The sequence below is a fragment of the Aquila chrysaetos genome, chromosome 22 (genome assembly GCF_900496995.4).
Source record: "Aquila chrysaetos chrysaetos chromosome 22, bAquChr1.4, whole genome shotgun sequence".
In the NCBI taxonomy this organism is placed as follows: domain Eukaryota; kingdom Metazoa; phylum Chordata; class Aves; order Accipitriformes; family Accipitridae; genus Aquila; species Aquila chrysaetos.
Genome location: NC_044025.1, coordinates 15,348,277 through 15,375,664, shown reverse-complemented (window position 1 = coordinate 15,375,664; position 27,388 = coordinate 15,348,277). Strand labels below are relative to the sequence as shown.

Genomic DNA, 27,388 nt, shown 5'->3' with positions numbered 1-27,388 from the left:
TGCAGCTGTCAGCAACACCAGCCCAGCCTCTGGGGGCCACCGAGGGGGCCTTCACCAGGCTAAAACAGGCAACTGCTAAACGGTCACTCCACGTCACGCCTGCACTAGCCAGGGGCTGCTCACGTGACCTAACACTTATCTTGCTCCGGCCGTGCAGGATTAGAAGTGAAGCATCAACAAAAGTTTTGGTTTGTTTTTTTTTTTTAAAGCAAGAAGTCAGGAAAAAGGAGGAAGGAAAATTCTGTGGCAATAGTAAGGCAAAGCCATGGGTTTGGCACATCTGATAAGCTTGTTTTTCAGCTCTTATTCAGTCCTGGTGTAATACCTCATTAGAATAATAAGTCATTTGTTACCTGACAGAGTCTCTGGTTACAATTTAATAGTCCATAGTGTTCAGACTGAGCATATCAAATGGGCTTGAAAAGGGTTTGGTTTTGTTTTTCCAGAAGTTTATTTCAAAAGTGTGCAAACGGGATACACGGATAGCACTGTAATTCTGGTACACCTGATCCACAGACCCCCGACAGCCCTTTTGTCTGCCCCCCACCCTTCCCCACCCTCCCCACACTAAATGAAAGAACTGGGATGTATCAACAATCCGATTAGCTAGCGGAGACACGGAGCTCAGCTTGCCCAGTGTCTGCAAGCAGGGAAATAAGGCTTCTCTAGCTCACCCACAGCTCAACATATGATGCTACCATGGTAACTAGAAAATAACATTTACTTAAATGATGAGGCTGGCACGACCTGCTAGGGGCTGCTGTGCTTTCCCGCGTGGGCACCCATCCTCTGGGGATCTTGAGACGGGTAATGAATGGGGCCTGGGGCTCTCATGAAGGGAGGCGGGGGCCCCATGGCATGGAACATGTGTGGTCCAAAACCTGCTGAAACAAAGTTGGCAGCTTCAGACAAAGCAACAGAACAACCCATGCAGATGTACTACTGCCTGAAACTACCGACAGAAAACAGCTGGCTCACAGCTGTGCCTTAGAAAGGTGCACATCTCCCCCGGTTCTTCAAATCCCCAAACACCTCCCCCTCTTTCCAGTACAACTGCAGGCAAACCTTTCCCAACACACATCCTTACTCGCAGATAAAAGCTAGTGGCGTGACTGGACAAATGTCTGTAATGCCAATCTAAATGCTCTCTGCTCAACCATGGAGCAAAGCAAATACATCCACAAGAGTCTGATGTCCCATTAAAAAAAGGGTCTCCGGACAGATATATACACACAGCCAAACACAGGCTGGCATTCAACCAGCTGCAGAATTACCTTTTGAAGTTCAGGTTAATGTGGGATTTACACAGCCCGCAAAAGCACTGAGTAGGTCTCAGTACCAGTAACGGGGATCTCTGACATGCCTGAGAATTTGCAAGTGAATACATACCACAACAGGCAGCTCAGTTTAATTAAACTGTGCTGACAGCTCATTTTAGATCATCAGTTTACACTGTATGATCAGGGATGAGGAAAATCAACTCAGGGCATGCATCAGCGCTACGGCGCAGCTGAGCAAGGAGAACTAGGAGGACTAGATGGTCTAACACCAAGTAGACACCCCCTCTTGAAGGGGAAACACAAGTACCTGGAGGTGGTGGTGGAGCAATGCCAGGAGGAGGTGGCAAGGCAATGTTAACCACGGCTGGAGGGCCACTTGGAGGTAGGTTGAAGTAATTTGCAGAAGCCTCCTCTTCTGCAGCTGGAGGAGGGGGGAGAGCTGCAGAAGAAGTACACAGTGGTTACAGAAAATCTCTTAGTCAAGATATGCAGAGCTATCTGCCTTCAGAGAGAAGACACAATCAGTTCTTTCACAAGGGCAAACTGCTGCTATTATCGCACCTATGAACTGGAGCAAGAAGCAGTACTGCACTGAAACTCCAGAACAGTCACCATTTTTCTTCACCTGAAACCAGCTTTGCTTTTTCCATCATACAACGCTTAGCAGATTAGGAAAACATTAACCAAGCCTTGAAAAGCGTGGGTTGACAGTATCTGAGACCTAGGTAACTTGAATTCAGCTTTAACTTTTCACTCATCACAAAGAACTCTCTTTTCATCAACAATTTGCTTCTAGACAAAGCTCACTTCCCATCCCAGCTGGATCTGCTGTAAATCTACTGTAACTGCCTGCTCTGGGCTCACCAGTGCCTCTACAATCCTGAACTCTGTTACTGCTCTCAGAGTTTAACCCCAGCCAGCAACTAAGCACCATGCAGCCGCTCACTCACTTCCCCCCCTGACCCAGTGGGATGGGGGAGAGAATCGGAAGGAAAAAGGTTAAAACTCGTGGGACGAGATAAGAACAGTTCAATAGAACAGAAAGGAAGAAAATAATAGTGATGATAATAATTACAACAACAATAATAAAAAAAGGATTGGAATATACAAAACAAGTGATGCACAATGCAATTGCTCACCACTTGCCAACCAATGCCCAGTTAGTTCCCGAGCAGCAATCCCTCCCACCCCCACTCCCCCCAGTTTATGTACTGGGCATGATGTCACATGGTATGGAATACCCCTTTAGCCAGTTTGGGTCAGCTGTCCTGGCTGTGTCCCCTCCCAACTTCTTGTGCCCCTCCAGCCTTCTTGCTGGCTGGGCATGAGAAGCTGAAAAATCCTTGCCTTAGTCTAAACACTACTCAGCAACAACTGAAAACATCAGTGTGTTATCAACATTCTTCTCATACTGAATCCAAAACATAACTCTATACCAGCTACTAGAAAGAAAATTAACTCTACCCCAGCCAAAACCAGCAGAGAGGTTTAATACCAGCCTCTCTCATGGAAGCAGGTCAGCATTAAGTGTTTCAGAGATGAAAACAACTCCCTTACCTCCGGGAAGTCCTGGAACTGGCTCCAGCTTTATCCCAGATTCTGTAGTACCTTCCTTGTCCTTTTCTTTTCCTCTTGCTGCCTGGGACCTAAAAACCAGACAAGAGTTTGAGAACAAGGATGAGAAAAAGCAGGATAAGCACATAGTCACACTACGATAGTTTCACATTATCTAATCCAAATCCATTGCTTCAGGCCAAAGATGAAAAATTCACAGAACATCAGACAGCTGGTACAAAGTGTGCAAACAGTGCTTACAGGAGACAGATTACAAGCAAAGCCACAGAAACTCATCCATAAGCCTCAACCAGAAAATCCCTTACACAGTTTGTGCAATTTGTGTAATCTCCAAACCAGATCCCACTGCTGAAAGAAAACCAAACAGTAAGATGACCTCAACTATTTACCAAATCAGTATCTACTCCAGCATAATATCTAATCCTGTTCATCAAGACCGCATAAAATGAGTGAAGAACCTTGTGGCAGTATCCTCAAGGCTTCCCCCTCTGCACTCACCTTCCCCATTTGACATTGAGCCTGCGACCATTGACAATGAGTTTGTTGAAGGATTTCTCAGCAGCCACTTCTGCAGCTTGCCGGGTGGCAAACTGGATGAAAGCACACTGTTGTCTCTGCACTACAGTTATCGTCCGAATCTCCCCAAACTGGTAGAAGTGATTTCTGTGTGGGGAAAAAAAAAATTATTATGAAACCCCATTCCTCCTAGCCGCAGGGTACATAGCAGAGTAGGATCTCATCACGTGCTGAAACAGGTATGCTCAGATCCTTTCTTTTCTCCATCACCAGTACAGACTAACCATTAGAAATCAAGTCTCTTGCCCCTCTGTGCAATTATGGAGTAATAAGAACTCTGCAGCAGCTTTTCTCAGCAGCTAGCTAGAGAGAGGCTATAGAACTTCCTTGTAAAAAGTGTAACACAGTATCCCCAACAGCTCAGAAGGATGACTCATCTTTAAAGAGAGAAATTTTAATCAAAGCATTTGAAATGTGCCTGTTTATCTGTTCTCCAACAAGCTGGCACTCCTCTGCACTTGCCCACCAACCAGTTCCCCATTAAGGAAAACTGAAAACTTGGTTTATTTTTTTCCTTGCAAGAGAGATTTCCTTACTTGAAGATGAGCAGTAATCAAAGCATCAAATAAAAAGGCAAGGGCAATACAAATTCACCACACACCTGAGATCTGATTCAGTGATAGTATCTCCAAGCCCTCCAACATACAGTGTAGTAATAGTCTTGTCATCAGGGGGGTCTAGACGAGGCATGGTTGACGCTCGTTTCAGAAGTTTATCAGCCACAGGATCATTAATTCCATAGTAACGATCTTTGATGTTCTGATCAGCCAGAGGATCATCTGGATCTGTAGGTTTCTCATGTCTAAAGTTCAGCAAACAAAGCATAACACCAGTCACAGCTGCATCAGATTAAAATGACTATAACTGCGACCTTCCCTTCTAAAGGCCCCTGGTCACTTACATGCTTTACCCTGTTCACATGAATATGCCAAAATGGAACAAAAAGCTCTGAGAACTTAAATTGCAGCCAGGACTGCCTCAAGTTCTGAATGAATGGCACTTCTGACAGCTCAGCATTCAACACTACAAAATACAAAAGCTGGATTTCAAATGGCCTCTTGTTCAAATACAAAGATCTCTGATTGAGGGGACTGACGCCACGAAGGGAAAAAATGAACTATGCAAGAGAAGAGCTGGAGTCACTGCTTCAGCAAAACACTACGACACCATGCAGCTAATTCCTCACAAACGAACTTGCCACAACAAAGATTCATTCACTGGCCCTGCGTGCCAACTGAATGCAAGTTTCACACTGACCCTAATCACAGTGTGCGTCTCCTGTCCACTGCAGCATTTCCTGCTCTTCAAACCCCAAGGGGAGCTGTATCTGACCGCGATGAAGAGATTAACTGTTCAAGCTGTATCGGTACCTGTAGGGACACTCTTCTCCCCTCTTGCATTCTCCTTTTACCCAGAAGGAACAGATGTGAGGACGGTTACGTTTATAGTAAGGAGTGGTCCGAGCCAGCTTCAGCAGCATGTCGCTGGTGGAAGTAGCTTTTCCTAGTGCACCAACTGGTCTAGTGCCATCAGAATTGGATATCTAAACGGTAGTGAAAACACAAATAATTATGTATATATCACCACTGAAAACTAATGCACAGAATCAGAGCAAGCAAATGATTTTAAGATAAGCTAGATCATTCCTCCCCTTTCTTCCCCTATACACATCCACACACAGAGAGAATGATTACAACTACACTTTCTTACCTCTCGTTCCATGTTTTGGGTGTAGTACTCTTTATTGACGTCAGACTTCGGCATTTCATCCTTAAGGGAGAGTCCTGCATCCCGGACTTGAATAGGCAAACCTAGAATGAAACAAACAAAAAAACCCAACCCCCCAACAAATCTGTATGAAGCACAAGCTGAAAGAGCAGAAATAGCTACTGCAACCTGCATTAGCCAGGGATAACTCATCTACTGCTCAGGTATACCATGCTACCCCTGAACCTCAGAAGAGGTGTGATCATCAAGAGTTATTCTTCTCAAAGACTGTCCAGAGACAACCGTGCCAATTACATGCACACATTTAAAGACATTTCACCAACTTTCATTTCACAGGCAAGTAGACCAGCTTCTTCTCCTAGTTTACATTTTTTGGTACACACCATATTCCAGGTCAAGCAGACAGGTCTGACAGACGTTCTTCAGCTTGCTGCATGTCTGGCATACTTCTGTTTTCTTGAAACGCATACGAACACCAGGGCACCAGCGGAATACTGTGAAAGGCCTGGCACAAATCTGAAAGACAGAAAGTCAACGCTTGTATCACTATCACACAGCAATGAAGTTACCATTCTGGTTCTTGCACAGCAACTTGAAGTCCAAACACATCTAATCTCTTTAAACCATAAATACAACTTCTTCATCTTAGTGCTAAGATTCAGACCTTAGGAAACATTTGTTTCTATTTGGTGCCTTACTTTGACAGGAGAAAGTTTTAGGAAGGTTTTTTTTCTTCTTCTTTTAATTTATTACAATAACCCAAATGCTGAAAGCAGATCTACTCAAAGGAAATTCTCCTTCATTCCAGGTGATGTCAGTATAGAGCTATTAGAGATAAATTACCAGTTATCTGTAGATCAGTCACCAGCATAGCAGCAAGCCCAGTGAGAGGTTATGAGACTTTTGGTCCAGAAGACGACTACTGCTCTCTATCTTATCTGGTGGAATGATGCATCTGCTTCCGCTGCATGTACAGTTTGAGGAAGGGAAGCAAGATTTCAACACATACCTTCTCCTTACCTCAGATGACAACTGATAAAAGGGGCAAAAAACCCTCCTTTAATTTCCCTCAGTCACGACAACACTACATATTTCTTGCTCTCTCAGAAATAAACGTGGCTTATTTCTTAGACAGCTAAGACAAATCACCACATAGCCATGAATAACATATTCATGGCAAAACCTAAACTCCAATTATTTATGCACCACTTACGAGTCAAAAAAAAACCCAAACCAAAACTTGCAAGAGAAAATAAGATCATTTAAAATGCTGAAATACCTTCAAATATAGTACAACAATATTTGCAAAACCTAATTCTGATACACATGAGCAAATCCTAAGTCTGTCTGAATAGTCTTCAATAATTTTACTTAATTTTTTTAAGACCAACTGACTTTGTCTAACAAAGCACACAGTAGACTGACCTAAAAATTTATAGTTACATAAACATTTTAAGTTGTTAACCCAGATAAGCACTTTCCTGAAGCTGACAGGTTTTTTAACATTAAAATCGATTACTCCAAGATGTGCGCCAATTTAGACGTTCATTCTTTTAGACAACAAACATACCTTGCATTCTTTTCCATATTTTTCTTTGGTCTGAAATATAAATCAAAAACAATAAAAGAAAATATGAAATATCATCAATTCAACATAAAACATGAATCATATCACTGATGCTATAAAGCACAGTGCTTTCTTCCTAGTTATGCTGCATTTAGACTCACCCACCCCTGTGTTTTGGGCTCACACCTTGGCAGGTCAACAGGACAAAAAGAATCCTAAAAAACTCTCAATCCATTTTTGTTTTAGAAACATTCATTAAAAACACAGTACCATTAAGTCCCACCTCATGTACTGATGAAAGGCGAGAATGAAATGGAATATTAATAGCTATTTTTAAGCAAAGATGATGATACGTGAAATAAGTCCATGAAAATAAGCAGGTTTTGAAACATCACCTATACCAGCAGTAGTGTTATATTTCACAAAAATATTGTGATCTCTCTCGGCAAACTTGGTGGAATAGAAAAGTGAAGGAAAGATAATGTAAATGTAGGTCATAGGCAACTGGACTGAGCAGAGAGAAAAGCAACTTAAAATGGACTGACTCATCCTGCACGGAGGAAACCCAGGTAAACAAAGAAGGATTTAAATTATCATCAGGCAGCCTTCATAAGACAGTTTTAACTTATTTTTACAGGGGCATAGTCTTCTCATTTTAGAAATTGTGCCAAGCTATTTAATATTTCAGCACCTCACTGTTCTCTGTGTTGCACGATTTACCAGTACCAAAGCTTTGTTTTCTACTATGTCCTGCACTCTAGACATTGAACTGGATCATCTTGTTCTCCTTTTTGACTGATTTATTCTTAAATCACATACTTAATGCCACGATACCACATACCAACAATGGCTGGAACCAAATCCTGTTGTGCAGAACCAACTAATTAGGAGGGCACGTCCACCTCAACATCTCCTCCTGTAACCAGGCTTATTTTAGTCCCCAAAACCCAACAGTTCTAGGGCCAACACAGAGGAAAAGACTGCACAGTCAAACAGGCACATACCATTCGAATATATGGGTTTTCTCCAAGACATGTCTGACACAGAATAGGGAAGTCCTGAATTGAGCAAGAACAAGGAAAATCAGGAATTTGCACAAACTCTATCATCACAACAGCATTCAAATCACACTCTGAACCAACACTACTGAGTTAAACTAATCACACCGTTTGAAAGATGCAAAAAGACTCACTCAAAAAGAATCACCGGGAGAGCTGCAAGCCACCACCCAATGCCCATATTATGAAAGAACCATGACCTGCTAGCTATTCCAATTCGAAGTAAAACTTAGAGCAAACAAAGTGTGTATTTTTCAGATCTTAATTCTTCAGCGACCTGACGGCAGCAGATGACACCACCACTCCCCCGTTATCCCTCAGCACCTATTGTTTGCACTGGGCCCACCCAGGAAAGGCCTCAGCTCTAAGGAACGTGGCCACGGGCACACGACGGGCCCAGCTCAGCCCTCCCAGCTGCCAGGAGACCTCCCCGGCTACCAGACACCCCAAACCCCGGCAGGGAGACGAGGGTCGCCCAGACCATCATTCTCCCTTTTCCAGCCAGCGCTGCCCATGAGGAGGGCCCAGGTAACCGCGGCAGCTCCCTCCCCGACGAGGGGGGGGGGGACGGGGACGGACGGACACGACCGCAGGGACGCAGCTCCCCAGGGCAGGCCCCCGCCCGCCGCCCAGCCCCGAGGGCCGCCTCACCGCGCACCCCTCGCCCTACGGCCTTGCTCCCCCCCCGCTTCTCCCCTCACGGCAGCGCAGGGCCCCGCCGGCCAGGGCCCGCCCCGCCTCTCCCCCACCGTCCTCCGGGCTCACCGCGTCCTCCCAGTTCTGCCGGTTGTAGGTGTTGGAGCCCAGCGATGTCGACATGGCGGCGGCGGCGGTGCCCCCGCTCCGCTACCCTCAGCCGCCGGAAGTCCTCCGCGCCGCTCCGCCTCGATCCCGGCAGGCGGCGGGAGACGGAGGTGACGCCACTTCCGCTAGCGACGCGGAGGGGAAGAGCGAGGCGACGCGGTGATGTCAGAGGCACGTGCCGGGGGCGCAGGGCGCTCTACGCACGGCAAACCATAGAGCTCGGCCAAAGGGGCGGGAATGGGCTGAGCGAGCGAAACCACCGGGAACAGGGGGACGGGCGAAACTATTGGGAAAACGGGGGGGGGGGGGGGGGTGCTTAGCGCTTTTTTTTTTTTTTTTTTTTAAATAATTATTATTTTCTAATGAACCGCAGCGTAAGAACCAGCGCAAAGAATCCGAGAGCCACGTTTGCTTTATTGAAGGTCACTACACGACGTCAAGCAGTAAGGCAACAGTCGCCTGTCAGGGAGGGGAGCAGGGACACACCTTTCCTATCACCTACAAGCACCTACGGGGAGGGGAGGGGAAAAAAAAAAAAAACAAACCTCACCGAGCTAATTAGACCGCTCAGAATATCATAAATCAACGCAGCTTTTTGTTTTCAGTGAGAAACCGAGCATTCATGAGCAGGTCGTGCAAACACCAGCCCAGCGCCGGAGGGGGACGGCAGCTCCAGGCCTCGGTCAGCCGCCATCTTGTCCCTGGAAGGCTCTTTTCCACATTAGTGTCGCAAGCGTGGCGGCTATTTCGGCTACTGAAAAGAAGTCACAGCCAAAGGTTAAGTGCTTTGTTATCTGGACAGGTAAAGCCGCAGCAGGAGCTAGCACTAGACATTAACGACGAACTACAAGTCTTAAACTCATGCTGTACAACTGTGTGTAACCTAGGCGAAGTTGTAAACGTGATGCCTCGGCCGCTTTGAGACCCGCTGCAGGATCTAGGCTGTAAGGCGCGCGGCCCCCCCGGGCACACCAAGGCAGATTTCTCGCGCTACGGGAGATGTTTTTGGGCGCTGCACCACCACCTCCCCCGGAGAGCGGGCAGCCTCGTCCCGCCCTCCCGTGCAGAGGATTTGCAGCTCCAGGCTGGCAGAACCATGGCACAAGTGTCTCGAGCAACACAGCCGCGGCTGGCTGGGATTCAAGCCTTTCCCAGCACAGCAGCGCATCAAAGCCCATCAGAAATGTTTAACGAAGGTCAATGTCTGAACTGGGAATGCTCTGCAGGAAGAGCGATCTCACCCGCTTGCACTAAGCTATGGAGTTACTGGTAATTCAGTATCCTGGATACACTGCTCTTAATTACTGATTTTAGCTTGGACTACAGCCAAATTACACCCCAGATAAATTACCTTACGGTACAGTGTATGCTAGTTAACATATAACTGTCTTCCCACCTTTATACCTCCCTCCCACCCACCCTAACTGGAAAAAGACAAGAGTATGAACTCAAAGAGCCTCTGTAGTTTTACATATATCAGACCTAATCTTAACTCTCCAGGTTTCATACTCTGATCGCTACCCCTATTAATTGTACCCCTAATAATTACCCTACACACATTAATTGATCTGAAGACTGCCAGGCAGCCTCTCTGGAGCATCCCTGCCTCAGTCAAGAGCTGTGGCAGAACCTGAATTCCCAGCTTGCAGCACGTCATGCTACCACATCCACCTGCAACGCAGCGGGCTGACAGTGGGCTTGGTTGCCAGTCAAATCCATGAACACTACAGTACACTATGTTTTCGGTTTAAAGGCAAACTGATCAGTTCCTTTGTGAAAACAGATCTATCACCTTGGCTACGCAAGCTACGCATGCCAGAGTGGTAGGGTTGTACGTCCCAATCACCCACAGCTGAGGTATCCTACAAGGAAGCAGAAAACCAAAAGAAAGCATCATGCTGCTGCCAATAACTTGCCAATAATGCAGCAGATGTGGCCACCTCTTAAAATGTTTCTTTGGGAAGGGCATAGCTCTGTGTGAAAAAGAAGTCATTCACTATTGAGTATGTAACATCAGGTTTGTGGGCCGACATGAAGAAAAAACAATATGGGTTCTTTTCTGTTGATAAAACCAAATTCAGCCAGGTGTAGTGCAAATCTGGAGAAAGCGAGATCTTTCTCTGTGCTGAAACACGTGCTGCAAGTTAAACTAGCCTGTGGCAGTGTGGGGAAGCAGAGCGGTAGTTAGTGGGCACTACGACAAGAGGAGAGAGAACAAACCATCCCAAACCACGGCACCCTCAGCTGCCTCTCGCGGCCCGGCTGGGGCCCGTGGCACACACCCACACATCACAAAGGAGCTCTCACAGAACGTTTCACCAGGTGCTTTCCTCACTGTGACAGTCCATCCTGCGGCCAGCCGTCGGGGCACAAGCGTTGGGAGCGTTTATGGGAGCACTGGACCGAGGCTGAGCTCCACGTGATGGGTGAGCCAGATGACCTCAGAGGTGTGATCGCCTTCCTCACTGGGTCGGATTGGAGCAGTGAGGTTTTTAAACTCGTGCTTCATCTTGAAACTCACGGTCACTTCACCCTCTTCTTTCTGTGGGGTGACCTTGATGAAAACTCCTACCTTATTGGCTTTTCTGAAGGCAATAACGCTGTAAGGCAGAAAACAAAAGAACACTAGGTCAGCCAAGTTCTCAAACAATTGTTCTGAGAGATTTATTCTGACACCACGTAAGAGGGATGCTCAGTTTACGGCCCGTGGGCTGAATACACCCTGCTAGAGCAGCTACCCTGGTTTGTAGCTTACTCCCCACTGTTCTTTTTGCAGGGGGCCCACAGCCCCTCCTGCCCTACATTCAGAACGTGGGTGCCCCCCTTTATGCTGACAGCTGCTGGCACATCTGTCAAACAGAACATGCCTGCTTTGGCCACGGGAGTTATGTACCCAGCAGCACAACAAAGAAGGGCCACAGTATATAGCTCAAGTTGCTCTGTAAGACACTGCAGAACATACTCCATTTTGAAGGCTGGAGGCAGCTCTGTCACACACCCTACTGTGTAGTTCTCACCTCTACCATAAACCCTCTGCTTGCAAAGGAAAGGATTACATAGAGTATTCTGGAGAGAATTAGTACCACCACCTACAACTCAACTGCTGTAACAGCACACCTTGCCTCAAAGGGAACAAATGTCTCCTGAATAGTCCAAACCACAAGCAGAAAGATTTGCACTGCTGATCTCTGACTCCCCCGAAAACCACCCCCCCCCAGGAAAACCTGAAAAAGAAGCCCCCAAACATGCTGAAGACACAGAGGAGTGTGAGTTACTTGGTTGAAGTGCCAAGTTTTTAAGGGACAGGATCCCCACAGGACAGACAACACTCACTCAGGGTCATCCTGGAAATCTTGAGGCTCTGCCAGCTCATCGTATTCTGCCGCAGCATCTTTACCAGCCAAAATAAGCTCCTTGGGAGGAACTGTCACCTGAAACAGAACAGGAAGAGAAGAAGCCTTTCAGCACTGATCACCACCTACACTGTGAGCAGGAGAAAGCCCGCCCCTTCTGAAGGCTGCTTTACTATGGTTTAACAGAGAAGTGATTCATCCTGGGCTTTCGTGGAGGAAACCACACCAGTACCACCTCGTTACCACTCTACCATTGAAATTGTGTATTTCTCCCTTGGGTTCTGGATGTCAATGAAAAGATACAATTTCAAAACACTTTATGATCTGATGTTTACACTGGCGACAGTCATTTAAGCTCCAAGGAGGAAAATGCAATGCAGTTAGCAGACACTCAAGGATATATGAAAAGCGTGATCTGTGGAAGGATAAACGGGAGTGGAAAGCCTTGGAAGAGGCTTGGGCTTGCACAGCAGGAGGGCACAATACCTTGGCAGTGCTATTGATGTTGTCAGGGTCTCCCTCCTCACACTCCAGCAGCGTGACATGCGTGATGTTCTCCACTGGATTGGTCAGAGTCAGAAGGACTTGGCTCTCCTGGGGACATTCAGGAATCACAGTTTAAGAAGCAATTCTCTAAAATTCATTGTTACTGTTAGCACCTCCATCTTCTGTGACTGATCAACACCTTCAAAAATTGCACCGCATACACTCAAGGGACGGATAGCGAACACCCCCAGTCCATAAGAAAGGTTCCAATGCCATGCGCAGCACTCTTTCTTAATGTAATAATAGACATCTTTGGAATCTAGCCAAGATCTCAACTCCGCACCTTTTATTCTTCAGATATTGATGTATGCTTGTGATGCCAGATGTCACACTGCACAGTAATCTACTCATTCAGAGTGACCAGTACATGCAGTGTAATTCCGACCACTCCCTTAAACCCTGCACCCTCTCTAAATGGAGCAAGTGAAGCCCTCAGGCAGCAATCATCACACCATGTCATCTTCCAGAAAGATCCCACATCCACGCCTCCCGGCTGTGTCTCACGCTAAGACATTTCTGGAAAAAAGTACTGACCTTCATGTAGCGCAGGTTGGGAATAGACATGATTCTCACTTCAGGGATATAGTTACTACAACAAGAACAAAGCAAATGACCATGATGGACTGTGTTGCTGTCTATAACTGACCTCTTGAAGTAGAGGGATGTCTTCACAGACAACCAGCTAACTTGTTCAATGCTATTAGAGCTTAGCTTACATTAAAATGAAGTGCCCTTCTGCTATATAAGCCTAATCCTACAAACTCCTGACACTGTGTGGGGCTAGCACAGCATGCAATGTCTTTTTCAAACTGCTGAAGTCTTCAGCAAACTTTTTAGAAGATAAGGAAGCAAACCTACTATGGATAAGCTGCATAAATTAAAAACGTGATTACGCCATCCTAAGAGATGACACAATCATACAAGAGGTCAAATCAAGAGAACAAAAGAAATGAAAATAGAAGGCATTAACTAAGAAGGGATAGGTGGTTGTTCTCCCCAGTCCCATATCTTACTTACACAGCAACCAGCTGGATCTTGAATTTGATAGATGTTGGATTGAATTCTGGTTTGCTCAGGTTATGTTCACATTTCTAGAGACAAAGATATTTTAGTCAGCACACAGAGACAGTGTGCAGTCCCAAACCAAAGAATCAGAGCTGCAAGCACCGTGCCACTAGCCACGGCACTACTGGCCTCTAGCACAGTGCAGACAAAAACTACCCTGGCGTGCATGTAGCCATTGTTTTGTCAAGTTATTGATACTCTGAAAATGTCGTAACCAGCAATATCAGTGCAATCTCAGAAACACGGGATTTGGAATCTGGCTTAAAAATACTCAGACACTCACTGACTGCAGGAGGAAGAAGGCACTAATAACTGCAAGCCCTTTGACTTATGCTCCAGGATCCATGAAAAGAACCAAACAGCTGGAACTCAGGACTGACCTCCTCACACGCTACTTTCAAATATAGGCTCAGCCTGATATTACATATTTTTGAGAAAATATTCTGCATTTGCAAACCATTCTGCATCTTAAATACTTACAAGAATATTGCTCTATTACCCTGGGAACTAGATAAATATCCCTGTTTCACTGAGAAAACAAGCAGCTTTTTGAAGACCACATAGTAAGCCAACAGCAGAACTTGGATTTAATTCTTGCCTATCTTCACCTCCCAGCTCTCTAATTTTCTTCTCTGAAATATTCTCTTTCTGCCTTCACTCTAAGGGCATCTTCAGTATTCTGCACTGCCTCTCACTAGTATTTTGTTTGCTTGCTTTGATTTTTGTCTGTACTAATAGCAGAAATTTTTAAATTCTGACTGTACTGGCAGACTTCTACGATTCTTTGGCTAGGCAGAGCACACAGACCCTTACGCAAACCCACCTTTCTATCTTTATGCATCTTTGACAAAGTTGTCCCCCTTTCACAATCTCCATCATGTCAGAAATGCGACAGCCTCCCTCACCTCCTAGTGCTGTTACCAGTAATTTGGTTGAGAACTTTCAACACCAGAAGCATTTGAGCAGTTTCTTCTAAAAAGAAATACACAGCCCATTTCCCACAATCCAAGTTCTGTGAGCCTAGAAAAAGCACTTTTTTGTATTTAATTACCTACCCGACAGCGCAGTGAACGTTTGATCAGGAGGTGCTTATGACGTGGGTAGAGCTGGGAAGCGCAGATCGGCTGGAAGTCAGGCTGCAGCAGACGCTGACGCAGAGTCGTCACTGGGTGCACAGCAGAAAGCAAGACAAATTAACGTCGCACTCAGACACTGGAACTTGAGCTAGATTCTACATATGCGCTGGCTCAAGAGCAAGTGTGCCGCGCACTGTGTGCAGACATGCTACAATCTAAGAAACTGAATTTCACCTGCACCCAATAATTCAGAAGCCACTGGCAAGTTTCACTGTTTCTAGCAGTGAATGAATGGAAGTAAGAGTTGTATAAAGGGCTGCCCTGACTGGACACGGTAACACGACAGCAACATCAGTGCCAGCCCAGGAGAAACAAGGGACCCTGATCTCTATTCAAAGCTCAGATGAGGTGGAAACAGAATTTTGTAATCATCTAGAAAATAAGTTCTTTCGTCCCCCAAGGGCAAATGCATTTTCATGGCTTTGTTACCCTCACAGCTGGATGCTGCACGAGTACAATATACAGCTTCTCAGCAAGGAGTTTGCATAATTCAGACTCATGCAGAGACTTGGTGACTACATAGCTCCTGAGGCAAGGAACTCCCAGCAGCCAAACTTCCCATGGGTTTCTCCCAAAAAAAGAGGCTCCTCACTGTTCCCAGTGTCTAAGAGGCAGTGAGCCACCTGGCAGCCTCTGCCTCACTGCAGAGAATCACAAAAGTTGTCTTTACCAGCATCATACTCTCACAATGCTGGCAGTCTCATGAGAAAAGGAGACGAAGACTATCTACTCCTTTCCATAAACCTTTCACAAATTAATTAATATTGGCGGACTTTGTAGGCCTGCAGGACTATCAAGAACATCCGTCCCACTTAGAGCCACCTCAGCAGAAAGTCCACATTGCTTCCTGTACCTGCTGTTTTATCCTGTTCTCTCCCAAGTTTAGTTGACCATTTTACAATATTTGCTGATTAAATCATGAGCCAGCTAAATAACTGGCAAGCATACGTAAGCTGTTGTAAGCTTATGTCAAAAGTAATGTGCAATTGTTACTTCACAGGTCAGTTTTGCCCCAACTCCGCAGCAGCTCAGCTACTTCCTTATTTCCAGCTATTACTTGAAAAAGGACATCAGCTCTTTTCTCCATCCAAAAGCTGACACTTCACATGCAGAGAAATTAAGGTCAGCAAGAAAATGAAACAACCGTTAAGAGGCCTGATGTATTCGGCTCTGAGCTTTCCATGTACAACATGAACCTGAGGCTGCATTCAAAGTTACAGTTTTAAAAGTCAAAAATTTCCCACCATTTCAATCCCAGCATAAAAATTACTAAAATCTTGGTTCCAATAGGAACCCCACAAACAAGTTTCCAGGCACTGCCCATGTTATAAAATGTAAGGGCAAAAAGTGACAGAATATTAAGGTATTACCTTCTGTCAGATTAATGGGTCTTGTGTAGTAATCCTCAGGAAGAGGTTCCACTTCTTCCACTGCATCAGCTGGCTCAATCTTGATCTCCTTCTGGTCCTCTCCTTCTTTCAGGCTGAAGCAAAGTGAGGGACAACTCGGTCATAAAATATAGTACGTGTGCTCTGACAGACACCAACAGCAGTAACTGCATTATAACACAGAAGGCAGTGAGAGCTGAGATTGCAAGACAATAGTAACTGCACAAGGACACGAGCAGTCACTTGTTTCTATTGGGAGAAAGCAAAACACCTGGAGCTGCTGCACAGAGATGCCTGAGGATTTGACAACTCTAATGCTGCAAAGAAGAAAGCTCCTTTCACTGCTATCCGCGAATATGGTTCATCATCTTTCTGAAGCTGCTTTATTGCTCTGTTGCCTACACCTCCTATCCTTTCCACAAAGGTAACCCCAACCCTGAGACTCACGAGAGTCCAGCGAGGGCACTGATCGGTGCTCCGGGCCTCTGGCGTTGAAGCCTGGTTCCAAGACCGTATTTGTCCTACAAGGAAAAAAGGAACTGTGAGCTTCAGGTCTGCTTCCTGCCAGGACAAAAAGACCTACTGCAAACTCATCCTTTGAGCTGCATGACAAGCATAGGGAGACAAGCAAAGGAAAGCAAAAAAGGAAAGGTATTCAGTGCTTCCCAAGATTTTTTTTCTGCTCAAACTGTTAGTAAGGAGAAAACAATTACCACCGCACTGGAGACAGGGAGAGACAGATACAGATGTATGTGGCTACCGCTTATAAAGCTTTTGCTCTTTCCTTAAATCACCAGCCTGCACTACTGACACATTTTCCCTTGATCTTCTCTTCAGAGCAATAGCATATCAAGCAGTGCAGAATGAGAGCTCAGCTGCCAAAAGAACTGGGTCGATGTGGGTATGCATCCATCTGAAATGCTCTGTAGCACTACTAGAAGCAGGTTCAGCCTCCTACAAGCCTTGTTATCTACAGGTCTATCTCACCAGGCACCACCAATTGGCAGCAATAGCTGAGCTACTCCTCAGCATTCTACAGCTGAACTGTACACAGGGTGCTTCTGGCCACCACTGAAAACCTGAATCCTCACCAAACGAGAAATCTGAGTACCAGCCTACCCTGGTGGTTCTTCAAGGATCAGAAGATTCATGTTAGTGCCATTTGCCTTGGGCAGACAGATGGCTGTGTCTCAGCCGAGCTTTGTGAAGGACTGCTTTTCAAGCATATGTTACTTACCCAGACACTGCCCTGTTGGTAAGCTAACAAAAAATATTTTTCTTTGTAACAAATGTTACCCTCTAACTAGTTAGCCTTCATGTGCGTTTGTTCTAGGCACATCCAAGTCAGAGGCCCTGAGGCAAGGTGAAGAGTAGGATCTGTTACTCCCCTTCAGTTGGTATCATGAGAGCTTTAACACCAGCAGAAACTGTGAAAAGACTTACCACTACGTGTATAGTGTGTTGCTGTGGAGAGCCCCCAAAATAGCAGCAGGTAGCAACGGAGACAAAAAATGCAGCCATAAGACACAAGCAAGGGCACAGAGCAAGCACAGTTAATTGAGAAGTAGCAAGCATATGCCGAGTCACCCAGCTAAACAAAGTAAGCATTTACCTGCCAGTTACAATAAACAAGTCATTCAGGCCACAACCAAGTCTTAAGGTTAATTTCAGTTGAGACTTCATGCAGAAAAGTGCCAGACAATGTTGATCTAACTGTTACTGAACCGTGGTATGCAACTGTCCTGAGAAAGAGCTACCACTATTGTGACTGCGGTTGCACTGCATTTCACTGCTGGATAACATATTCCTTCGCATGGCAAGTGTAAACCCTTCTGGCATTATCAGAGAGGACTATTAGAGAGAGAGGCAATATAATGCACAGTAATGGGTGTAAAACTACTTGTCCCTAAAGAAACCCATGTGCCCTAGCACATTTTCTTCACGTTCCCAATAGAAAAACCCCTGAGCAGCCCTATGGTGCTACCAACTATCTAATCTTTCAAGACGAGGCTGTTGTCCATCACTTGTCCTGCTCTGAGAGCACAGTACTCCCAGCTCACCGAAAAGGCCAGGGGCATGTAGTTTCGGCGTCGCACCAGCTTCTTCCGGTCCCGCTCGATCTTCTCTTTCTGAGCCAACTGCTGGTAGTACTCAACCAGTTTGTTAATCTAGAGGGATGAAAAGGAACAGATACCCAGTGAACAAGGAACAAATGCCAGACCAGCTGCAGTATTTGTCTGTGAACAAGCTGGGGCTCCTGCTACTTGTTTCACTCTGTTCCTAGTACTAGCTGTGTTTTGAAGGATATACATTAAAGAAGCCTGTGTGTCTTAACTCCCACTGCGGGTGACAAACTGACCCTCCTTTGGGATTGACGTCTATCAGAAAGCAGTGTCCAACTCTCACTTTGCAGTTAGGCAACTGAGACTTTGTTCACGGATCTGCCATGACTGGACACAGTAATGTCACGTGGCCAAAACCAAACAATTTGGATTAGTGGAGCAAACAGCATCTTTCCCCCCACCCAAGGCTGATCACATTTAGTGTAGAGCCCTAACTGGTGACAGGGAAGGATAGTAAAGGTGTAGTTCTGTTTTCCAGATCCTAAACACACTCTTGGTCGAAAACCAGCTTTTTTTCACATACATACGTATCATATTCATTGGTGTCATTTTAACAGCACTATTAGATATGATGTTTGCAAATGAGTTTCTTCTGAAAAGGAGATTTTATACTGCAACATCCATGGGAGAGCCTCTAAGAGGCTTTCCATTTAATTCAGTCAAGGTGGAGATTAGGAACTGGAACTGGTATCTGAAGGATTACATAGATGCAGAAAAAGTCATTGAGAAGGCCTGGCGCCTCTAACAGCTTTTTCTAGCTGATGTGTCTCAGCCTAAGCATGGCCTTCCCCTTCACTCACCCTGTGTGCGTGAGGATTCTCCGGCTCCTGCCAGCCACCACTAGCTGCACGAGAAAGAGAAAAAACAAAGTCCTCAGGAGGAGGTTTCCAGACTCTGCAAAGAAATCACACCTAACACCCAACTATCTCGGTTTTACTCATGAAATATGACATTCCCTATTTTTGCTACACTTACCATTGCAACTCCTTCAGTTCAAGCCTGCACAAATGCACACCTCTGAAAGCTTTTCACAGGCAGACTTGGGCTGAAGGCTCTTCACCAGCTTTTATACTGTGTTTTTAAACAACTGCTGTTTGAGAAATAATCAGGACAGCACCTAGGAGTCACTTCAGCAGCAGGTACATGAGTTTACAAGAACCGTCTCTTATTACTGGCTGCCCATGTCCCTGCATCTTCAGCTCTCGCTCTTCAGTCACATCAACACTGGAAGTCAGAGGATCTGCTTGATCTACTCAGCCCCATTTCTGGAGCCCGACAGATATTTCCTGCATGTCTTATGCACCAAGAAATAGATGAAAGCTTTGTTCCAGTGCTGTCACAAAGAGAAAAACCAAGTACAAACACTGCCTAGCAACTCTGGAATATGCGAACATAAGTGGCAGAATATAAATTAGATGTTTACGCTGTCAGACTGAGCAGCTTCAAAGTCTCTGAAGATACACAAACAAGATCTCAAATGTGGGGAGAGCGCACCAACTAAAAATGCCCCTTGTTTGACAGCTTTCTCACTAGTCAGGTTAATACGATCACGGAAGTGGGTCACACGTTCCCCTAACTCATCTCAACTCTTCAGAGGAGACTTCAGCAACAAACCATTTTCCTGTGAATTTCCAACTCTGACTCAAAACCTGGACGGATATTACGTATATTGTACAGTGAGAAACTAATCTGATGATCTGTTACCTTCAAAACACAATCTGGGCTCCTGCTGTTACTCAGTTTTCTCTCTTTGGCTGTCACTTACCGACAGACTTGTCTGCCATGCCCACATCTCGGGAAGTCCAGCGGCAAAATCCACAGGCCAAGTAATATGCTTTCTTCATGGTAGTCTTGGCTGGGTCGTCAGGGAGCGGAGCAGGAATGCTTGTGGCCCGGGTGGAAAGGGTGTGCATGCAGCAGGGGCAGTCAAAGCAGTTAGCACACCTGTAAAGACGAAGGCCTATAAGACAGTGCTCTGACAAGGGTCCCAGGCCAAGGAAAATGCTCTCAACAAAAAAATCAAGATTAAACTAACAGACCTTTTCATCTTATGCAATAGTGTTAGGGAAAGAGAGCAACAGAGCCATCAATGCGAACAGGAGGGGTTCAAAGTCAACGTAAGAATTGCAACAGTGAGAAATACTGGGTGATACTAAAAAACCCTCTGTATTATGAAAGCAGGTCATCAAAAGAACTAAAACGGGAAGACCACATGATACATCATGGAAAGACTCTTATTCCCCAAAACAGACTAACAGGTAGCGAGAAGTGATGTAATTTCTGAGGAGAGTTTCAGATACACACGGTCAGGTGTTGATTAAGGAAGGAGCTGTTTAAAATAGGGAGTCTTGATGAAAAAAGCCAAAGCAACCTTACCTGTTCTTTTTCAGCTTGGCTTCAGCTGAAGGCATGTTTTCCAGGCAGCTGGGGCAGTAGTGAGAGTCCACCTGATGAACAAGACGGTCACATCACACTTCCTGGCATGCTTTTGTCTAGACCGCATGCTGGCAGCGGCCTGAAACTCTGCCACACGATTTAACAGGGCTTTGTGTCTGGCAACAGACAGGTGAAGTCAGGGAAGACTTGAGACATTTTTTGGTATCTGAAATCTTGGCCCATCTCAGCCAGATTTTGATCTTTAATAATGTAAGTCAGAAGGTTTCTTAAGTCAAGATAGATTAAACTACTCCACCTAGTAAACGGGAAAAGGACAACTGGGTGTTGACCTTTTGCAGTTACCACAACTTCATTTTTCAGTGGAACAACATGGTATTTTCCATTTATATCTAAATTTATTCTGCCCTTGTATTGACACTGGTCAGATATACACACATTTCAGAAAACGCTTTTTATCTGTCTGCTGTCACAAACTAATTTAGTCCATTAAAACAACAGTAGCAAGAAGGGGATCCCCTTCTTGAAGAGGAAAACAAACTTATCATTAAATATGGAAACGCACAATGACTGTACTTGTCACACTATAGCGAATTCATGACGGATGCAGCCTGGTGACAAATTTTCCACTCTTCAGAGGCTTTAACATTTCCAAAGAGATACCTCTTCTGAGATCTGGGTTGCACAGTCACTCCTTTAAGGCTTTTCAAATCTATTGTAATTTCTTAGTTCACCCAGACTTCCACAAATCAATTCCACCAGTTTTATTACGATGACTTGCGAAGTCACATGAGCAGCCCCAGGATCAGGGCTTGCCCATGTTCTGCTCTGCACAAAAGCAGTGCTCCTGACAGGCCCCCACGCACCAGCAGACTATTGCTCCAGCCTGGCGATAACCTACAGCTTAAGGCTCCAGCCATTCCTGGACAAAGCACAAACTCTCCACAGCAGAAATCCCACTGCATAACGTGGGGGAAAAGCTTGTCCGGGTGAAAATAAAGTCATACCAAACACTCCCAACCGTTCTCAAATCAAGGACGGTGCTCTCCGGCCTCAGCACACCGCCTTTGTGGGGTTTGTTACTTTGATGCTGCCAACGCCACCCCATCCAGCACATCTCGGCGAGCCCCGGGGGCCGTCCGGGAGCAGCTCTCCCCCTGCGAGAGGCACCAGCCCAAGCCCGGGAACGGCTCGGTCTTCACCCCGGGCCGGGCCCCGCGGAGGGGTGTGGGTCGGTGGGCGTCCCTGCCCCTCCCCGGCCGGCCCCGGTGGGGATGTGTGTGTGGGAAGGGGTCCTTGTCCCCCCGTGCCGTGCCCCACAGCGGGGTGGGGGGGGTCCCTGCTGCCCCCGCCGGGCCCCGCGGAGGGGCCGCTCCCACCCAGCCGGGCCCTATGGCGGGGGGGGACGACACCTCTCCTACGAGGGGAGGCCGCCTCTCGCGGCAGTCCCCACCCCTGGTACGCGCGCCTCAGCCAACCACAGCCCGAACTCCGCCGACGGACAGGGGCGCAGAGCCAATCCAAAGCAAGGCACCGCCCCTTCCCTCATCCGCCGCCAATCACCCCTCTCCATGCAGGCAGCGCTGCGCACACCCCTCAGCCGCGCCGCCAACCAATAGCGAGGCAGACAGCGAGTGAGCGGCGGGAGAGCCACCCAACCGGCACGCGCAGAGAGGGCAACGTCCCGCCCCCTCCCAACCGGGCTGCGGGCGCGGCGCGGCCGGGCCGCCGTTACCTCGTGCGAGACGCACTCCAGGGAGCGGAGCTCGCTGCAGTACCGGCAGAAGTACAGCTGCGACAGCGGCGCCCGCATCTCCTTCTCCCCGCGCACCAGGTACAGCACCCGCTCCGACTGCAGCAGCGACGCCATCTTGGGAGGGAGGCGGCTGCCGGCGTGCCGCCGCACGCCGTCAGACGTCAGCGCCGAGCGTCACCGCGCCGCCCCGCCCACGTGACCCCAGCGGGGCGGGGCGGGGCGGGGCGGGGCGGGGCGGTGGCCGCCGCGTGGCCCGCCCGCCTCCCCCGGGGCGCCATGGCCGCCTGCCCGCCGGAGGAGGAGGAGGAGGAGGAGCAGCAGCCCCGGCTCTGCCCGCAGCGGGGTCCTGGCTCAGCCCTGCGTCGCCCGGCGAAGCCGTACGCTCGCCCCTGTGCTCGTCCGGGCTGGGCGGGGGGAGTCTGCGGGGGGAGCGGGGCCGGGGCCGCCGGCCTGGCTGCTTCACGCGTGCCAGAGCGCTTGGTAACACGTTTTGCTGAGCCCTTCCCCTGAGCCTTCGGCGCCCACGTTCCCCTCTGAACCCGCAGGGTGCCGGACTTCGTCATCCCCCAAAGGTGGTTTCTTTTCAGTCTCACAGTCGCTAAGACGGGATCCCGACAAAAACAAAACATCCCCGTGTCGTGGGATCAGCGCAAAAGCGTGAGGTCTCCGAATACCGTGTTGCGCTCTGCGTCCAGAGCTTGCATCAGCAAACCACCTCCGGTTTGCTCCTAGGCACGCCGCCCAAGCATCCGTTGCGGCCTGGCCCGCGGCATCGCTCCCCCGTCCTCGCCCCGGTTCACCCGTCCCCGCGCAGCGCCTGGTGTCAGCCCGTGGCCTCCGCCCCGCCGCTTGCCCGTGCGGCTCCAGAGGAAACCCCTGCCTGCGAGGATCCGCCGCCGCTCGCGATAAAAACCCCACGTGCTTTTTATCCGACGGCAGCAGCTGGAGGGGGACGCGTTCTTGGGGAGGCAGGGAGGAGGCTGCCCGCCAGCCGCCTGTGCGCTGCTTCTGGGGGAGCGGGGAGCTGCGTGCCTGGAGGCCGGGGGTGTCTGAGAGCATGTGGTAGTGGTTTCCGCCACTGGGAATGCGGCACGTTTCCCCAGGAAAGGTGGGTATGAAGGGTGTGGTGCGTGGGTCCCAGTGTGGGTGACACCAGGCTTGTGTCCCAGCAGGAAAATCGGAGCATCCCACCTTGCTTCCCGCGGCCGGCCAGGAATAGCTGCTGCTGGGTTTGCCCTTCAGCATTGCCAACGGAGCAGAATATTCCACTGGGCAGCAGAAACGCCATTCCCAGCTGGTGGGCTGAGGTCTGCCGCCTCCCCGGAGATGCTCTCTGCTTGTGTCTGTAAATCAGCCCTGCCCCGAAGCCCCGGGGAACGCTGGCTGGCGCCTCGCTGCTGGGCTTTGACGGAGGCTCTCGGTGGTTTTGCTTTTCCCTCTTGCCCCAGGCGACGGAGGCAAGTGGGGGCATGTAAGCCCTGCTGTTGGCGAGGCAGGAGGGGAACAGGAACGGGGAAAAAGCCCTTTATGAAGCTGTTATGCTATGAAATGTCCCCAGGGTGCCTCCTTGACACCTGAGACCTTCGGGTTTGGCTCCAGACGGGTCTGACCCCGTCCGGGGTGGGGGGAGCTGGAGCGTGTTCTTGCTTTGTCCCGGTGCATAAAAAAGGTCCTGCCTGCCCTGCCCTTCCTTTCCCCTACCCTCTCTTCCCCTTCCCCTCCTCTCCCTCCCCTGCCGCCCCCCGCGGGCCGGGCGGGGCCAGGCGGAGGCTCCCTCCCCCGCCGGGGATCCTGCCGCTGCCTCTCGCCGGAGCCGGGCTGCAGGTAAGGGGGGTGCAGGGGGGCAGGCAGGGCAGGCAGGGGGGCAGGCTGCGGCCGCCGCCTCTTCTGCCCCGCGGTGGGGGCTCGTCCGTGTGTGTGTCCCCCCCTCCCCGGGGTGCTGGAGCCAGGGGCGGCTGCGGGCGGGACGGATTGGGGCGGGGGGGGGGGGGGGGCTCAGCCCGGTGCTCTCGGTCGTGTCACTCGGTGGCCCGGCGGAAGGCAGCTGTGGGATCCGTGGAGGGATGGTGACCGCTCCCCGGCCTCTCAGCCCCCAGCCCTGCTGCTAATTAAGCCATTAACTCCGTGAGTCAGCAGGAGGCACCGCGGGGGGGGGGGAGCGAGGGTCCCCTGAAGCAAGGGGGACTCCGGCTGCCCTGGTCCCACCGTTTCACCACCCGATGACCCACTCGTGAGTGACCAGCAGGACGTCTGGTTGTGGCTTTGCTTTATCAGCTCCTTTAACAGCGGTAGCAATTAACAGGGAAGTTTTTCCCTGGGCTGTTAATCCAGCTGCATCAAAGCACGCTGTAAATCCTGGGGCTTCTCAAAGGAGTCTTTACCAAATCCCTTTGCTCTTGAAGAAGGCCGAGGGTGGACGTGGCCACAGGGGTCTCCCTGGAGAGAGCAGCGGGGTGCTTAGAGCAATGGGGGGGGGGGGCTGCCCCATCACCCCCCTGCCTCTCCCTTGCAGGATGGACCTCCCTGATCCAGCAGATCTCGTCACTCTCCCCAAGCACATCCTGGACATCTGGGTCATCGTCTTGATCATCCTGGCCACCATCCTCATCATGACGGCCCTGGTGCTCTGCCCGGCCACTGCCGTCATCATCTACCGGGTACGGACTCACCCCACGCGCAACGGCATCGTGTGAGGCGGAGGCGACGAGAGATGGCCGGCTTGCCGGGCAGGGGGCCACAGCCGTGGGATCCTGTGCCAGAGACCCCGTAGAGCCCGATGGGGTACCCCGAGAGCTGGGGAGAGATGGGCAGGAGCCGGGGTGGGCCAGCACCCAGGCGCCTGCCCCTGTACCTGGCTCTTGCCGGGTGAACCCACTGCCTCCCATTTACCCACCGAGCTCACGGGGACCCGTCGGGGAGATGGCGGCCTGGGCACCAGCAGGGAGATGTGTGACTTTGCGGATGTGTCCAGCTAGAACCGACTTGCTCCCATGAGGCAGGCAGGCTGGTCTCGCCTTTGCTGGCGACCCTGTCTCCTCCCAGGCAAGCAGCAAGGAGTGGAAATGCCCAGCAAAGTTTTTTCTTCTTTGGAGTCCCAGCTGTCAGGATGTTTGGGAAAGAAGGGTCAAAGCAAGATGGATATGGCTTCTGGTTGTGCATTCAGAGACTCAGCTAAAAGCATCGGTGACAGAGCCCATCCTGGCTGCGCAGCAGACGTGCAGCTGGCAGCGGCTTCTCCTCTATCAGATAACTGCTGAAACTGTACGAAAAATCTATGGGGCGCTCAGTTCCTCTGGGTCTCGCGGGGCAGAGGGGTGCGGGCAGCTCCTGCCAGCCTGCCTGCCTGCCTGCCTGCACGCTGGCTGTGCTTGGTGCCCCTGCCCGTGGCGAGGGCTCCTGCCAATGGCGAGGGCTCCTGCCGCTCGCCTGGCACGGCGGCCCTGTTGGGGGGGGGTCTGTGCACCCCTTGCCTGGGCTGGCAAAGCGGGAGGAGTAGAGGGGTTCGTGCTCAGGCAGTGGCAAGGGACCATGTAAGCTCTTACATTGCCCCGGCTATGAAATAAATGGACTTTATACATGGGCGTGTCATGTGGCTCTGTCCACGCTACAGATGGTGTCCGGGTGCCTGTGCGCAGGATCTGAGATACTTTGCAGCCTCTCCAGAAACCTTCCCTGCGCTGACCTCCTGTACAGCCTTGGCTCGAGGTCCCCAGGGTTCTTGCCCAGCCTCTGAGCCTGGTGGCCGCAGCCCCGTGGGAGGCACACTGCTAGCCTCGCCCCACGCTCCGGGGGTGGAAACCCAAATTTGGCTGCAATAGCGGCAGCGACCATCAGACAGTGAGCAGGAAGGATCTCCAGGAACTTTCTGACAGCGGTGACAGCTGCTTTTCTCCCGCTTGGGTGATCGGCATCGCTCCCTCCTGGCAGCCTCGTGCCGGGCTCTGGCGTGTGGCAGAAGTCCTGGGGTCGAAACGGCATCCTGGTGACTCATGGCAAGAAAGGTCATGAATAATGAGATGAATCTGTCTGGGATATGGGGAAACACTACGGTGATGCTGGTGGGAATTGTTTAAATCCCATTTTCTCTGCTGGAAAGAGCAACCAGCCTCACGGTTTTGGAAACCCTGTGTCCCATCCCCATGCGGCTTGATCCACGACAGCCGGCATCGGGTTTGCTTTTGGTGTTGGGGCTGGAGGGGCAGGCAATTCCCAGGGAAGCAGGACCTTGGGCGAACACCTCCCTCCCCAGGGAGAGAGCCCAGCATGGGGACACAGCCCCTGGGGAGCAGAAACGCCTGCGCTGGAGCTGTGGGCTGTGGTTGGGCTGGGAAGGAAGCTTACATGTATTCCTTGTCTGGCCCAGAAACAAATTTCTGTTTTGAGCTGTTGTCTCTCTCTCTCCCCTCTCGAGTTGCAGAATTTGAGGCAAAAAAACAGAGTTATTTTCCTGTTGTTCCCCCTCTCTTCCTCCCTCGCTGGCACGGCACGGTGGCGGCAGCTGGAGGAGATTAAGGCTGTGCTGGGTGGGAGCAGCCCCGGTTCTGCCTCCCCCTCGTGCTCCACCCCGGTGTCCCTTCCCTGGGGACACCATCACGTGTGGGGACGGCCAGCGGTATCTGGCACCAGGAACTGGAGCTGAGCAGCTTCGCTATAAGAGGAATAGGGAAGAAGCCGCAAATACTGGAGTGGTTTGAGAAGGAAGCCTGGTTTGGAGCCAAACACCTGAGAAGAAGCATGCAAACCCCTTCGTCCCTGCAGCCATGCCTGGTGGCTGTTCCCACCTCCCCGTGCCCCTTGTCATGAGCAGCCGGGGGGTACAAGAGGTTTCCTTTCATGGCAGGAATTTTCTGGGAAGTTTCGAGCCCGCGGCAAACATTTCCAGGAAAGGCATTGCAAAGCCTTGGAAAGACATGACAACAACAAACAGCACAGAGCAAAATGGCGGTGGGGGGAGAGCAGAGAGAAGCCAGGACATTTTTAAAGCATGAAAATGGGAGGGATGGATTTAGACTGATGTACACTGTCAAGTCGGAAATCCC

At 49.6% G+C, this 27,388-nt stretch overlaps 3 protein-coding genes across 10 annotated transcripts; 1 reads left to right on the top strand and 2 right to left on the bottom strand.

The window, feature by feature from the left end:
• Nucleotides 1–432: 432 nt before the first annotated feature.
• On the bottom strand, nt 433–8,698 carry RBM22 (RNA binding motif protein 22). Of its 3 annotated transcripts, none has more exons than XM_029997730.2 (11): nt 8,550–8,698; nt 7,731–7,784; nt 6,730–6,759; nt 5,543–5,675; nt 5,142–5,242; nt 4,802–4,974; nt 4,033–4,233; nt 3,354–3,518; nt 2,838–2,926; nt 1,588–1,719; nt 433–884 (listed from the first exon to the last, which is right to left on the bottom strand). In XM_029997730.2, the coding sequence occupies exons 1-11, from the start codon at nt 8,601–8,603 to the stop codon at nt 751–753; spliced, it is 1,266 nt and encodes a 421-aa protein (XP_029853590.1). In that variant the 5' UTR covers nt 8,604–8,698; the 3' UTR covers nt 433–750. The 3 variants fall into 3 exon arrangements, with proteins under 3 accessions (XP_029853590.1, XP_029853591.1, XP_040975339.1); XM_029997731.2 differs by having other exon boundaries at nt 433–881; nt 8,550–8,696; XM_041119405.1 differs by lacking the exons at nt 6,730–6,759; nt 7,731–7,784; nt 8,550–8,698 and adding an exon at nt 6,003–6,696.
• Nucleotides 8,699–8,982: 284 nt separating this feature from the next.
• On the bottom strand, nt 8,983–22,537 carry DCTN4 (dynactin subunit 4). Of its 3 annotated transcripts, none has more exons than XM_029997727.1 (14): nt 22,329–22,537; nt 20,576–20,646; nt 19,965–20,143; nt 19,000–19,043; nt 18,137–18,244; nt 17,520–17,540; nt 16,524–16,597; nt 16,059–16,171; nt 14,608–14,717; nt 13,505–13,578; nt 13,022–13,076; nt 12,428–12,535; nt 11,922–12,019; nt 8,983–11,188 (listed from the first exon to the last, which is right to left on the bottom strand). In XM_029997727.1, the coding sequence occupies exons 1-14, from the start codon at nt 22,461–22,463 to the stop codon at nt 10,975–10,977; spliced, it is 1,404 nt and encodes a 467-aa protein (XP_029853587.1). In that variant the 5' UTR covers nt 22,464–22,537; the 3' UTR covers nt 8,983–10,974. The 3 variants fall into 3 exon arrangements, with proteins under 3 accessions (XP_029853587.1, XP_029853589.1, XP_029853588.1); XM_029997729.2 differs by lacking the exon at nt 22,329–22,537 and adding an exon at nt 21,601–21,950; XM_029997728.1 differs by lacking the exon at nt 17,520–17,540.
• A 54-nt stretch (nt 22,538–22,591) lies between these two features.
• SMIM3 (small integral membrane protein 3) lies at nt 22,592–25,926 on the top strand. Of its 4 annotated transcripts, XM_029997733.2 has the most exons (3): nt 22,592–22,726; nt 23,522–23,806; nt 24,862–25,926. In XM_029997733.2, the coding sequence occupies exons 1-3, from the start codon at nt 22,626–22,628 to the stop codon at nt 25,040–25,042; spliced, it is 567 nt and encodes a 188-aa protein (XP_029853593.1). In that variant the 5' UTR covers nt 22,592–22,625; the 3' UTR covers nt 25,043–25,926. The 4 variants fall into 4 exon arrangements, with proteins under 4 accessions (XP_029853593.1, XP_029853596.1, XP_029853595.1 ...); XM_029997736.2 differs by lacking the exons at nt 22,592–22,726; nt 23,522–23,806 and adding an exon at nt 22,965–23,457; XM_029997735.1 differs by lacking the exons at nt 22,592–22,726; nt 23,522–23,806 and adding an exon at nt 24,113–24,173.
• Nucleotides 25,927–27,388: the final 1,462 nt, after the last annotated feature.

What these genes read in the sequence shown, in the direction of transcription:
- DCTN4 (XM_029997727.1), bottom strand. Translation starts at nt 22,463, where the DNA reads ATGGCGTCGCTGCTGCAGTCGGAGCGGGTGCTGTACCTGGTGCGCGGG. An exon ending in TGGAGTGCGTCTCGCACGAG is followed by an intron (nt 20,647 to 22,328) that starts GTAACGGCGGCC and finishes CTTGTTCATCAG; the next exon opens with GTGGACTCTCACTACTGCCC. An exon ending in ACCCATTAATCTGACAGAAG is followed by an intron (nt 14,718 to 16,058) that starts GTAATACCTTAA and finishes CTGTGCACCCAG; the next exon opens with TGACGACTCTGCGTCAGCGT.
- SMIM3 (XM_029997733.2), top strand. Translation starts at nt 22,626, where the DNA reads ATGGCCGCCTGCCCGCCGGAGGAGGAGGAGGAGGAGGAGCAGCAGCCC. An exon ending in CTGCGTCGCCCGGCGAAGCC is followed by an intron (nt 22,727 to 23,521) that starts GTACGCTCGCCC and finishes GTGTCCCAGCAG; the next exon opens with GAAAATCGGAGCATCCCACC. An exon ending in TCTTGCCCCAGGCGACGGAG is followed by an intron (nt 23,807 to 24,861) that starts GCAAGTGGGGGC and finishes TCTCCCTTGCAG; the next exon opens with GATGGACCTCCCTGATCCAG.
- RBM22 (XM_029997730.2), bottom strand. Translation starts at nt 8,603, where the DNA reads ATGTCGACATCGCTGGGCTCCAACACCTACAACCGGCAGAACTGGGAG. An exon ending in AATATGGAAAAGAATGCAAG is followed by an intron (nt 5,676 to 6,729) that starts GTATGTTTGTTG and finishes TCTGTCTTTCAG; the next exon opens with ATTTGTGCCAGGCCTTTCAC. An exon ending in TGCTCCACCACCACCTCCAG is followed by an intron (nt 885 to 1,587) that starts GTACTTGTGTTT and finishes ACTTTGTTTCAG; the next exon opens with CAGGTTTTGGACCACACATG.